This window comes from Budorcas taxicolor, chromosome X (genome assembly GCF_023091745.1).
Source record: "Budorcas taxicolor isolate Tak-1 chromosome X, Takin1.1, whole genome shotgun sequence".
Taxonomy (NCBI): Eukaryota; Metazoa; Chordata; class Mammalia; order Artiodactyla; family Bovidae; genus Budorcas; species Budorcas taxicolor.
This window is the reverse complement of record NC_068935.1, coordinates 24,528,008-24,542,004: the sequence shown is the minus strand read 5'-3', so window position 1 is coordinate 24,542,004 and position 13,997 is coordinate 24,528,008. Positions and strand designations below refer to the sequence as shown.

The following is a 13,997-nucleotide window of genomic DNA, read 5'->3' as shown; positions in this document are numbered from 1 at the left end:
TTTTCTTTTTCTTTGGGACAGCTTTTTTTTGCTGCTGCCCATACAGTGTTATGGACCTCCATCCATAGTTCTTCAGGCACACTGTTAACTAGATCTAATCCCTTGAAACTATTTGTTACCTCCACTGCATATTCATAGGGGATTGGATTTCACAGCTACCTGGCAGTCCTAGTGGTTTTCCCAGCTTTTGTTAGTTTAAGCCTGAATTTTGCTATGAGAAGCTGATGACCAGATCCACAGTCAGTTCCAGGTCTTGTTTTTCCTGACTGCATACAACTTTTCCATCTTTGGCTACAATTTGGATACCAATTTGACTTTGGTGTTGACCAGTTGGTGATGTCCATGTGTAAAGTCATCTCTTGTGCTGTTCAGAAGGGGTATGTGCTATGACAAGTGCATTGTCTTGGCAGAATTTAGTTAGCGTTTGCCCTGCTTCATTTTCTTCTCCAATGCCAAACTTGCCTGTTACTCCAGGTTATCTTTTGACTTCCTACTTTGGCATACCAATCCCCACTGATGAATAGAACATCTATTTTTGATTTTAATTCTAGGAGGTTTTCTATGTCTTCATAGGATTGATCAGCTTTGGGTTCTTCAGCATCTGTGGTAGGGGCAGTTCAGTTCAGTCACTCAGTCGTGTCTGACTCTTTGCGACCCCATGAATCACACGCCAGGCCTCCCTGTCCATCACCAACTCCCGTAGGGGCATGGACTTGAATTACTGTGTTGTTGAATAGCTTGCCTTGGAAACGGCCTAAGATCTCTCCATCATTTTGGAGGCTTCACCCAAGTAGTTCTTATTGGGAATCTTTTGTTGATTATGAGGGCTATTTCATTTCTTCTATGGGATTCTTGCCACCATAGTCAATATAATGGTCATCTGAATTAAATTCACCCATTCCTGTCCAGTTTAGTTCACTGTTACCCAGGATGTTGATGATTATTCTCACTGCCGTTAGAGTGAGTATAAAGATGAAGAAAGCTAATAAGTTAATATAGATATGGAAAGTCCTATTCTAGTTACTAAGAAAATAAAATTTAAAATATAGCATTAGAGCAAACCAAATACTACACTGAGAACATTCATTTATAAATGAAGAACAGTAAAGATAAAAAGGACAAAAATTTGAAGTTTTGAAAAAGCAAAAATACAATGGCAGTCATAAATTTGATCATCTAAATAATGATGCAATAGATGAATTGAACAATCTAATCAAAAAGCAAACATTTTTAGACTCGATAAAAATCAAAGATCCGACTATAGGCTATCTATGGGAGAGATAATTTAGAGTCAAAGATATAGATTTTAAGTGAAATGACTGAAAACTATATATCAGGCCAACATTAACCAAACAGATAATTGGCTGTACTGTACTAATGTCAACCAAAAATGATTTTTATTAAAAACTGTTACTAGGGATAAAGGACATTTACAATGATAAACAGGGGAGTCTATTAGAAAGACACTTAACAAGACAACTGAAAAATGCCTGGAGGAAAAAAAACCTGATAGAAATGAAGAGAGAAATAGACAATTCAAAAATAATTGCTAGACTTTACTGATCCACTTTCAATAAGGGATAGAAAGTCTAGGCAGAAGATTAACTATGAAGTAATTACAGTGTGTTAATGCTGGGCTTCCCTGGTGGCTCAGAGGTTAAAGCGTCTGCCTGCAATGCAGGAGACCCGGGTTCGATCCCTGGGTCAGGAAGATCCCATGGAGAAGGAAATGGCAACCCACTCGAGTATTCTTGCCTCGGAAATCCCATGGACACAAGAGCCTGGTGGCCTATAGTCCATGGGGTGGACATGACTGAGCGACTTCACTTTCAGAGAGCTTGAATGATAATATAAACCAACTGAACCTAACAGATATGTATAGAGCAATTTATCCAATACAGGATATGCATTCTTCTTAAGAGTGCAAGGAACATTCTCCAGGATCCCCTATATGCTAGGACATAAGACAAATCTAAATAAATTTTGAAGGGCTCAAACCACATCGAGTACATCCTCTGAATATAATGAAATTAGAAAACAAAGCATTTTGAGAGACAGACTGATATGTGGATGTTAAGCAGCATACTCCTAAATAGTCAATGGGTCAAAGAAAGAATCACAAGTAGAAAATGTACTTGATCCTTGAACAATGTGGGATTTAGGGGACCAACCTTTTCTGCAGTCGAAAATTCGTGTATAACTTATAGTCGGCCCTCCATCTACGTGGTTCTTCTACACCCGCAATTTCACCTCTGCAGATTCAACCAGCTGCAGATGGTGTAGTGCTGTAGTATTTACCATTGAAAAATAATCTTTGTATAAGTGGACCTGCACAGTTAATACTCCTGTTGTTCAAGGATCAACTTTACTTTGAGAAGAATGAAAGCAAAAACAAACCACACCTAAGGTAGGGGATGTAGCGAGCCAAACTCAAATAGGCAGCCATAGTAAACAAAAAATATTAGAGCAAAATAAATGAAGGAGAGAATAGAAAAACCACAGAGGTACTCAACAAATGAAAATTTTGTTATTTAAAAAGGTAAAAAAATTGACACAACTTTAACAATATTGTTCAAGGGAGGAAGAAGAATCAAATTACTAAAATCAGAAATAAAAAAGGAAAAATTACTACCAACTTTAGAGAAATAAATATAGTTGTAAAGGAATACCATGGCACTAAATAGAAAACTTAGATGAAATGAACAATTTTATAGAAATACACAAATGACTGAAAATGACTCAAGAAGAAAATGAAAATCTGAAGAGCAAAGGGATAGAATTAATCATTTTTAAACTTCTTGCCCAACCTACCTCACAAAACTCCCTCCCTCACTCCCCACACCCTATCTAGACCTAGATAGCCTCTCTGGTGAATTCTACTGAATATTTAAACCAAAAGTCATGCCAATTCACCACACATGGATTGTAAATGTATTTATAGAATTGGAAAGGAACATTTCACAGCTCATTCTATGAGGCAGTATTACTCAGATGCAAAAACTAGAGGCCAATTATTTTGTAGAGTGCTCCTGAATTTTGGTTCATCCAGTACTTGCTAATGATGAACTTCAGTTTTGCATCTTTGACAGGAAAATGACAGGAATGATGCTGTGTTCATATCATCTCATTTTATCAGGTGGTTCATGATTTTAATGTGTCCCAATATTGATAATATTAATTGGTATCACTTGATTAAAGTGGTTGCTGTCAAGCTTCTCCACTGTCAAGTTACTCTCCCCTATTCTGTAATTAAAACCTTTTTTTGTGTATTGTAAATTACAGAAATATTTTATTTTTCAATAGATGGGGAAACAGTGGAAACAGTGGCTGACTTTATTTTTCTGGGCTCCAAAATCACTGCAGATGGTGATTGCAGCCATGAAATTAAAAGACGCTTACTCCTTGGAAGGAAAGTTATGACCAACTTAGAAAGCATATTAAAAAGCAGAGACATTACTTTGCCAACAAAGGTCCGTCTAGTCAAGGCTATGGTTTTTCCAGTGGTCATGTATGGATGTGAGAGTTGGACTATAGAGAAAGCTCAGCGCTGAAGAATTGATGCTTTTGAACTGTGGTGTTGGAGTAGACTCTTGAGAGTCCCTTGGACTGCAAGGAGGTCTAGCCAGTCCATCCTAAAGGAGATCCGTCCTGGGTGTTCATTGGAAGGACTGATGCTGAAGCTGAAACTCCAGTACTTTGGCCACCTCATGCGAAGAGCTGACTCATTTGAAAAGACCCTGATGCTGAGAGGGATTGGGGGCAGGAGGAGAAGGGGACGACAGAGGATGAGATGATTGGATGGCATCACCGACTCAATGAACATGGGTTTGGGTAGACTCCGGGAGTTGATGATGGACAGGGAGGCCTGGCATGCTGTGGTTCATGGGGGTCACAAAGAGTCGGACATGACTGAGCATCTGAACTGAACTGAAACTTTAGATTTATTATTTATATCTATTTAATTAATAGTCTATTATTTTACTAAATGAATCATAATCTGTCTCTATCATTATTTATTTTGAAGTTCATATTGTTCTAACCTTGGCCAGTGGGAACCTCCTTAAGCTGGTCTCTGTCCTTTTGACATCTCCCCATCATTCTTTGAACAATTTGATGTTTTAGTATGAGGTTCATGGGGTTCTTAAAGCAAGAATATTGAAGTTGTTTGCCATTCCCTTCTCCAGTGGACCATGTTTGGTCAGAACTCTCCACCATGACCAGTCCATCTTGGGTGGCCCTACAAGGCACGGCTCATTGTTTTACTGAGTTAGACAAGGCTGTGGTCCATGTCCTGCAATGCGGGAGACCTGGGTTCAATCCCTGGGTCGGGAAGATCCCCTGGAAAAGGAAATAGCAACTCACTCCAGTATTCTTGCCTGGAGAATCCCATGAACAGAGAAGCCTGGTGGGCCACAGTCCACGGGGTCACAAAGAATGATCAGATTGGTGAGTTTTCTGTGATTGTCGTTTTCAGTTTGTCTGCCCTCTGATGGAGAAGGGTAAGAGGCTTATGGAAACTTCCTGATGGGAGAGACTGACTGAGGGGGAAACTGGGTCTTGTTCTGATAGGCAGGGCCATGTTCAGTGAATCTATAATCCAATTTTCTGTTGATGGTTGGGGCTGTGTTCTCTCCCTGTTATTACCTGGGGCCAAACTATGATGGAGGTAATAAAGATAATGGTGACCTCCTTCAAAGGGTCCCACCCACACACTGCTACACTCAGTGCCCCCAACCCTGAAGCAGGGCACCGCCAACCCATGCCTCCACCAGAGACTCCTGGACACTCAAGAACAAGTCTGGGTCAGTCTCTTGTGGGGTCACTGCTCCTTTCTGTTGGGTCCTGGCATGCACAAAGTTCTGTTTGTGCCCTCCAAGAGTCTATTTCCCCAGTCCTGTGTAAGTTCTGGCAGCTTTATGTTGGGGCTATAGGTGACCTCCTCCAAGAGAGTTTATGCCATACCCAAGTCTGCTAAACTCAGCCATACCCAAGTCTGTTGCACCCAGAGCCCCTGCCCCTGCGGCAGTCCACTGCTGACCTGTATCTCCACAAGAGACTCTCAGACACAGCTCTGTCCCAGTCTCCATGGGAACTCTGGCTGCTTGTGCACACAAGGTTTGTTTGAGCCCTCTGAGCCTCTCTGACAGGTATATTGCAAAGGAACCTGGAATGTTAGGTCTATGAAGCAAGGCACATTGGAAGTGATCAAACAGGAGAAGATGGCAAGAGTGAACATCAATATTTTAGGAATCAACAAACCAAAATGGACTGTAATGGGTGAATTAAACTCAGATGATCATTATATCTACTACTGTGGACAAGAATCCCTTAGAAGAATCAGAGTAGTCATCATAGTCAACAAAAGAGTCAACAATGCAGTATTTGGATGCAGTCTCAACAATGAAAGAATGATCTCTGTTTGTTTCCAATGCAAACCATTCAATATCAAAGTAATTCAAGTCTATGGCCCAACCAGTAATGCTGAAGAAGCTGAAGTTGAATGGTTTTATGAAGACCTACAAGACCTTCTAGAACCAGCACCCAAAAAAGATGTGTTTTTCATTATGGGGACTGGAATGCAAAAGTGGGAAGTCAAGAAATACCTGGAGTAACCGGAAAATTTGGCCTTGAAGTACAGAATGAAGCAGGGCAAAGGCTAACAGTTTTTCCAGGAGAACGCACTGGTTATAGCAAACACCCTCTTCCAACAACACAAGAGAAGACACTACACATGGACATCAACAGATGGTCAACACCGAAATCAGATTGATTATATTCTTTGCAGCCAAAGATGGAGAAGCTCTATATAGTCAGCAAAAACAAGACTGGGAGCTGACTGTGGCTCAGATCATGAACTCCTTATTGCCAAATTCAGACTGAAACTGAAGAAAGTAGGGAAAACCACTAGACCATTCAGGTATGACCTTAATTGAATACATTGTGATTATACAGTGGAAGTGAGAAATGGATTCAAGGGATTAGAATGATAAAGTGCCTGAATAACTGTGGATGGAAGTTTGTGACATTGTACAGGAGGCAAGGATCAAGACCATCCCCAAGAAAAAGAAATGCAAAAATGCAAAATGGTTGTCTGAGGAGGGCTTACAAATAGCTGTGAAAAGAATAGAAGTGAAAGGCAAAGGAGAAAAGGAAAGATATACTCATTTATTCCTCAGTGATCAATGCAAAGAAATAGAGGAAAAGAATAGAATGGGAAAGACTAGAGATATCTTCAAGAAAATCTGAGATACCAAGAGAACATTTCATGCAAAGGTGGGCCCAATAAAGGACAGAAATGGCATGGACCTAACAGACGCAGAAGATATGAAGAAGAGATGGCAAGAATACACAGAAGAACTATAAAAAAAACATCTTCATGAACCAGATAATCACGATGGTGTGATCACTCACCTAGAGTCAGACATCCTGGAATTCGAAGTCAAGTGGGCCTTAGAAAGCATCATGATGAACAAAGCTAGTGGGGGTGATGTAATCCAGTTGAGCTATTTCAAATCTTAAAAGATGACGCTGTGAAAGTGCTTCACTCAATATATTTTCTTCAATTATATAAATGGATTCATTTGAATCTCAGTGGAGAAGAGGCACAGACTATTAAAAACTTGAATAATAAGCCTATAGTTTTTCAAAACTACATGAAGAAGACACATAATAAAATCAAGATTCTGATAAAATACATATATGGTTGTAGTAAAACTTGTAAATGTACAGTTGCAATGGCAACTGGTACTAATACAGATTTGGTTAATATCTAGTAAGTATATAAGAGAATCAAAACAAACAAAAAAAGGCGAGGGGGGAGAAATTCGTGCTGAACTTAAACTTTTGTGTGGAGGCACTAAACATTAGTGGACAAAGCAATACTCAGGAAAAGAAAGTGTTGTCAGTGTTCAATTAAAAATAAATATTTTCCAATATACATGATTTCAACTTATCAGTCCTTCATGAAAAAATAATTAGAAGACTAAGCAAAATAATCAGTGATGGTATAAACAGCAGCAGAATTCTGGTGAGCAGAAGATCTATTTAAACCTCAGATTAAAGATAAAACACCTGAAGAATTTATGGTAATGAAACACAATAGACATGCTGCAATGGAAATATGGAAATAAGATAACTTTTTAGAGTAGACTGGTGAAATTAAACAGTGAGATACCACTACATGCTTACTAAAATGGTCAAATAGAAAAATCTGACAAAATCAACTACTGGCAAAGATGAGGAACAACAGGAACTCTCATTCGTTGTTAGTGGGATTGCAAAATGGTAGAGTCACTTTGGAAGCAATTTCTTACAGAGCTAAACATTGTCATACCACATGATCTAACAGTTATGCTCCTAGAGAGTTCAACAATTGATTTGATAGCTAATGCCCACATACAAACATGCACATGAATTTTATAACAGCTTAGTTTATATTCTCTCTCTCTCACACACACACACACAGATTGGAAGCAACCAAAGTGTCCTTTGGCCTTCCCTAGTGGCTTAGATGGTTAAGTGTCTGCCTACAATGTGGGAGTCCTGGGTTTGATCACTGCGTCGGGAAGATCCTCTGGAGAAGGAAATGGCAACCCACTCCAGTACTCTTGCCTGGAAAATCCCATAGATGGAGGAGTGTGGTAGGCTATAGTCCATGGGGTTGCAAAGAGTCAGACACGACTGAGTGACTTCACTTACTTAGAGTGCCCTTTAATATAAGACTGGATAAACAAACTACGGTACATCAACATAACAGAATATTACTCAAGAATGAAAAGAAATGAGCTATCAAATCACAAACAGAGATGGATGAAACCAAAATGAATGTTATTAAGTAAAATAAGCTCATCTGTAAAAGGTTATACACTGCATGCTGCCGATTATATGACATTCTGGAAAAGGTAAAACTGTAGAGCGAATAAAAAATATCAGAGGCTTTTTTTCTCTTGCTTCAGAATAGTTTTATTATTTTGTATAAGGTATGTCAATGCTCTACAATTCTTCACCTACTTTGATGCACAAATCCACACAATTGGATTCTTTGTTGCCCCAGAGCTCATATACTGTAATGTTGTTTTGTGCATCTACAGAAACGTCGGCATTGGAAGGATTGAGGTAACTCCCATTTGCCGTGGTGAGTTTCAGATTCTGCATACTGGACACAAATTTTACAAGGTCCATCGTGAGCAGGATTAAGGTTTGGAACATGTAGTCTTTGTTGGGAGATGCCTTTTCCATTTTCCTTCTGGGAGAGCAAAATGAAGTGCCCTGATGGGCAGGAGAATTCTGCACATTACTGTAGCCACTTTCTCCTGCCAACTTCACTGTCAGGTACATCAGCACAGTGAGAACAATCCAGAACAACGTGATCTCAAGCCAGTTTTGGGCATGCTCTGGTAGATTCCGCCAAATTAAAAAGCGCCCTCTGCACAGAACCTTCCCCTGGAGTTCTTTGGCTTTCTCTCTTAGAGAAGTAAAAATTAAGGCAAAAACATAGGTAACACCCGTGGATAAGCACAGGAACCATTTGAGGGACCACATGGTGAGCTGAGAGGAAAAGGCCCTTGGTGCTCTGGTCTGCCCAGGCACTTGGAGACTGAGGACCAGCCAGGGCTGAGCCCTTGCTGATGTCACAGAGGGCCCCGCCCCAGCCAGAACCCATGTGGCCATTGTGACGACTTCAGGACACAGGATAAGGAGCCTTGCAGAGGTCAACTGGGAGTAGGGCTTAAAGAGAAATGGCAACATTTCCAGCGGGCAATTGAAAAAGAGGTGGGGAATGACAGGATGCTATCTCCTTGCCTGTGTATTCTTTCTGAACCTGGTGCTCTACTGGGAGGGTGAGTTCATCTTCTATTTTTATTTTTCCATTTGTTAAATCCAGACACTGGGTGAGCAGAGCAGACTCGTGGGCATGTGCCCCTGTGGAGCAGAGCGCCAAGTGGGAAAGAAAGATAGTAAATGAGAGGCCACCAACTAGGAGCCACTGATGTGTTTTCTGTGGCCTACAGTGTTCCTAAAAATGACTGTGCTAAATTGCTAAGTTGTGTCTGGCTTTATGAGACCCCATGGACTATGCCCATGAGGCTCCTCTGTCCCTGGGATTCCCCAGGCAAGAATACTGGAGTGGGTTGCCATTTCCTTCTCTCCAGGCATAGAGGATGTTTTAGAGCAGTGGAACTTTTCTGTATGATGTTATGGTAAATACATGACACTGCATATTTGTCAAAACCTGTAGAATCTTACAGCACCAAAAGTGAATCAATGTATGTATATTAAAAAAAAAACATTTTGACATAAAGAATGGAATACAGAATTTGACTAAACAATCTGATTATATTGCAAATGTATACAACCACCTCACTAAGATCTCCTGACTTAAGTAACTTTGGAAATGAACTGGAGTTTGCAAGACTGAAAGCCAAGATAAAAGCACTTGATCTAGTTGTTAGTGTTCTCTCTCGTAGGATTACAAGTTAACAATCTTGATACTGTTACACATGCATACTTGAATTAACAGTTAAGTAGATGGCACATGAGCATACATACATATCTTTCTTCGTTCTGTTAGCTGAAAGGGTCAAAGAGAAATGATACTCCCAAAATATGAAAGAAACAATGATGTAGAAATAAGCACAGATCTTGGTGCCTAATACTATTTTCCAAGAAAAGAAACCAGGCTTCTTGGAGAAATTACTGATTGTAGGGCTCAGAGAAGAAATATAGAAGAGGAGTGCAGGGGTTCTTATTGTATCAAAAAGGAAGTGCTAAAAAAAATGCCCTGGAATAATGGGGTTATGTCAAAGAAGACAGGAATGAGCTTCCAATGGCCAAAACTAGAACAGGATGAACAACATAATTAATTAAGTCATCCTTTGGGATTATACCCCACAGTATAAAGCAACTATTCATAAAGCAATTCAGTGAGATCTATCAAGACAGGCATCCATGATAGGGGAGCATGGTGCTGTAGTGGGCCAGATGAGAGGGTAGGGGTGAAGAGGATATCCATGCAGACAGAGTATCCCAGTACAGGGAGTCAGAACTCAACTAAGGTGAAACGATAAGATCCACAAGAACAGGGAAGGGAGGTGTGTAGTATGAGATGTGAGAACTTGAGCAGGGAAAAAAGGATATCCGTGCTAGGACGTTTCATGGGTATTCAATGCCAAAGTGGGATTAAGAGGCCTTCACAGAACAGAGAAGCCTGCCACAAGAGTCAGTTTAGTCCAGAGGATATTAAATAGGAGGCTGGCCAGGCATGCAGAGTAAAATTCTAAGTCCAGAGAAGAGAAAATGCATATGGAGGAGGCAGATTTGTGTGTGTAGGAAGTCAGAGCCCAAGCAAAAGGAGAAGGGCATGGAAGTGGGGCAGCCCTGTGTAGGCAGTTAGATGCTGAGTGGAACAAGGGGTATGTGGAGGTGACCCAGTGCAGAGTATCAAAGCCCAAGCAGGGTAAGGGGGGTATATCGATAAAAGAGTTGCCTGGAGTGGGTGCCAGAGTCTGAACATGTTGAGAAAGGCATTCACATGGGTTGGAGACAATCCAGCATTTTGCAATATCTGAGTCAGAGCTATATAGGGAGGATACACACACACAGGCATGCACACACACATGTACATTTTCCAGACTCTATCAAATGAGAGGAACTGGGAAATAATGAGTATATACAAGTCTCATATATTGGATTCCAAACTCCATTTTCCACTAAAAAATATTGGTACTTCGTGCAGAAACTGTTCATTCCATGAATCGGTCAGGGAAAGTACAAGGCATGTATAGAATATCTTGTACCAAAAGGATCAGTTATTCAAAGAATGATGGGGAGATGTCTGTCAAAAGGACAGAGAGCCCAGTGTAAGGAGGTTCCCACTATCTGAGGCTGGAACAATATGAATATCAAAATAAATAATGATAGTGACAAGTCATGATACCTTTAGTAAAATAAGAGACTATTAATCAAATAGATTTAATTAAATTAATAAATCTAAAGTTTGGTGAGGAATAAAATATTTATATACTCTAAGATAGAAAAGAATGTTTTAATTACAACGTACGGGAGAGTAACTTGACAGTGGAGAAGCTTGACAGCAACCACTTTAATCAAGTGATCCAAGGGAAAATCATCAATATTGGGATACATTGAAATCATGAACCACCTGATAGAATGAGATGATATGAACACAGTATCATTCCCACCATTTTCCTGTCAAAAATGAAAAACATGATATTCATCATGAGCAAATACTGGATGGAGCAAAGTTAAAGAGAATTCTTCAAAATAACTGGTCTCTAGTTTTAGCATTCAAATTATACTGCCTCATAGAATGAGCTGTGAGAAGTCCCTTTCCACTTCTATGGATACATTTTGAATGCATGTGTGGCCAATTGGCATGACTTTTGGCTTAAATATAAGGTAGAATTCAGCAATGAGGCTATCTGTGTCTAGTTATGGTAGGGGGACTTTTGTGAGGTGGTGGGGCAAGATGTTTAAAAATACTAATTCTATCACTTTGCTATTCAAATTTTCATTTTCTTCTTGAGTCAATTTCCGTCATTTGTGTATTTCTAGAAATTTATCCATTTCAACTAAAATTTATAATTAGTGCCATGGTATTCCTTTACAATGATATTTATTTCTCTAAAGTTGGTAATATGTTTTCCTTTTTTACTCCTCATTTTAGTAATTTGAGTCTTCTTCCTCCCTTGATCAATATAGCTAAAGTTGTGCCAATATTTTGACCTTTCTAAATAACAAAATTGTCCTTTGTTGAGTACCTCTGTCATTTTTCTATTCTCTATTTCCTTTATTTTGCTCTAATGTTTATTGTTTCCCATGGCTGCCTATTTGTATTTAGTTTATTACATCCCCTAACTTAGGTGTGATGTATTTTTCTTTCATTCTCCTCAAAGTAATTCAAGTTGATGCCCTTACCATAGATGCCGAAGAAGCTGAAGCTGATCAGTCATATGAAGACCTAGAAGACCTCCTAGAACTAACACCAAAAACAGATGTATTCATCAGTGGGGATGGGTATTCCAAAGTAGGAAGTCAAGAGATACCTGGAATTACAGGCAAGTTTGCCCTGGAGAACAAAATGAAGCAGGGAAAAGGCTAACTGAATTCTGCCAAGAGAATGCACTCATCACAGCAAATACCCTTTCTGAATAACACAAAGGACGAGTTGACCCAAATGGTCAATACCGAAATCAAACTGATTACATTATTGGTAGCCAAAGATGGAGAAGCTGTATGCAGTCAGAAAAAATAAGACCTGGAGATGACTGTCTCTTCACATTAGCTTTTCATAGCAAAATTCAGGCTTAAACTAAAGAAAGCTGGGAAAACCATTAGCAGAGCCAGGTGCAACTGAAATCCAATCCCCTATGAATATGTTAGTGGAGGTGACAAATAGATTCAAGGGATTAGATCTAGTTAACAGTGTGCCTGAAGAACTATGGATGGAGGACTGTAATACTGTACAGGAGGCAGTGAACAAAGCCATTCTAAAGAAAATGAAAAGCAAGAAGGCAAAGTGATTATCTCAGGAGGCTTTAAAATAGCAGAAGAAAGAAGAGAAGCAAAAACCAAGGGAGAAAGGGAAAGGTGCATCCAACTATAGGCAGTATTCCAATAAGAGCACCTTAGAGACATGAAGGGAGAAGGCAATGGCACCCCACTCCAGTACTCTTGCCTGGAAAATCCCATGGACAGAGGAGCCTGATAGGCTGCAGTCCATGGGGTCGCAAAGAGTCAGGCACGACTGAGCAACTTCACTTTCACTTTTCACTTTCATGCATTGGAGAAGGAAATGGCAACCCACTCCAGTGTTCTTGCCTGGAGAATCCCAGAGATGGGGGAGCCTGGTGGGCTGCCGTCTATGGGGTCGCACAGAGTTGGACGCGACTGACGCGACTTAGCAGCAGCAGCAGCAGAGACATGAAGACCGTCATCAATGAACAGTGCATAAAACTAGAAGAAAACAACAGAAGGAGAAAGAATAGAGATCTTTTCATAAGAACTGGAAATATCAAATGAGCATTTTGGCCATCAGTTCAGTTCAGTTCAGTTGCTCAGTTGTGTCGGACTCTTTGCGACCCCATGACTCACAGCACGCCAGGCCTCCCTGTCCATCACCAACTCCCGGACTTCACTCAGACTCACGTCCATCGAGTCAGTGATGCCATCCAGCCATCTCATCCTCTGTCCTGTAGACTGACTCATGCAGAAGCCACAACCGTTTGGTCATGGAGGTGGGGATGGGAGAGCTTGGCTATTGCTCTGAACCTGGGGCCAGGCCAGTGAGTGGCTCTAGCAAACAGCTCTGGGCCATTGCAAGACACTGCCTTTAGCCTGTCCCCAGGTGCCCTGGCTTGCTCCCTAGCCCAAGGCCAGAGGATCTGGAGGGCCCTGGGCAAAGCCTGCAGTATATCTTTAACTAAACTCTTCTGAGAGCCTGACTCTGGTGGAGCTGGATTTCGAACTTCACTAATGGACCTGAGCTCAGTGTGCAGCTCCATATTTCTCTGCCCTCTTACAGTATCTTCTTTGGTGAGATTATTCAACGTATGACTAAAGTTGGTACCTTGGACCATCATGGTCCATTTCCACTAGCCCTCGATAACCACATTCAACTCTCTGTTTCTATAACTCAGGTATTTTAGCTAACAATATCATGTGATGAGAAAGTTTTTGTCTTCCTCTAACTGAAATATTTTACTTAGCATAATGTCCCTAAAGACATATATATTGCAAATGGGGAAACCATTTATTTATTCACTGCTGGAAGTATAGTTGCATTGTAATATTTTTAAATCAATTTTTTATTTGAGTATAGTTCCTTTACATTGTTGTATTAGTTTCTGCTGTACATCAGTGTGAATCAATTATATGCTTACATAGATCCCTTCACGTTGGTTTGTCTTCCCATTTATGTCACCACAGAGCACTGAGAAGAGTTCCTTGTGCTTTTCTTTCTTATTTTGTCAGTAAAT

At 40.3% G+C, this 13,997-nt stretch overlaps 1 protein-coding gene across 1 annotated transcript; it reads right to left on the bottom strand.

The window, feature by feature from the left end:
- Positions 1–7,992: 7,992 nt before the first annotated feature.
- Positions 7,993–8,670, bottom strand: LOC128070176 (protein FAM209-like). The gene has a single exon (XM_052663477.1). The coding sequence runs from the start codon at positions 8,668–8,670 to the stop codon at positions 7,993–7,995; it is 678 nt and encodes a 225-aa protein (XP_052519437.1).
- Between the last annotated feature and the right edge of the window lie 5,327 nt (positions 8,671–13,997).

What these genes read in the sequence shown, in the direction of transcription:
- LOC128070176 (XM_052663477.1), bottom strand. Translation starts at nt 8,670, where the DNA reads ATGGCCACATGGGTTCTGGCTGGGGCGGGGCCCTCTGTGACATCAGCA.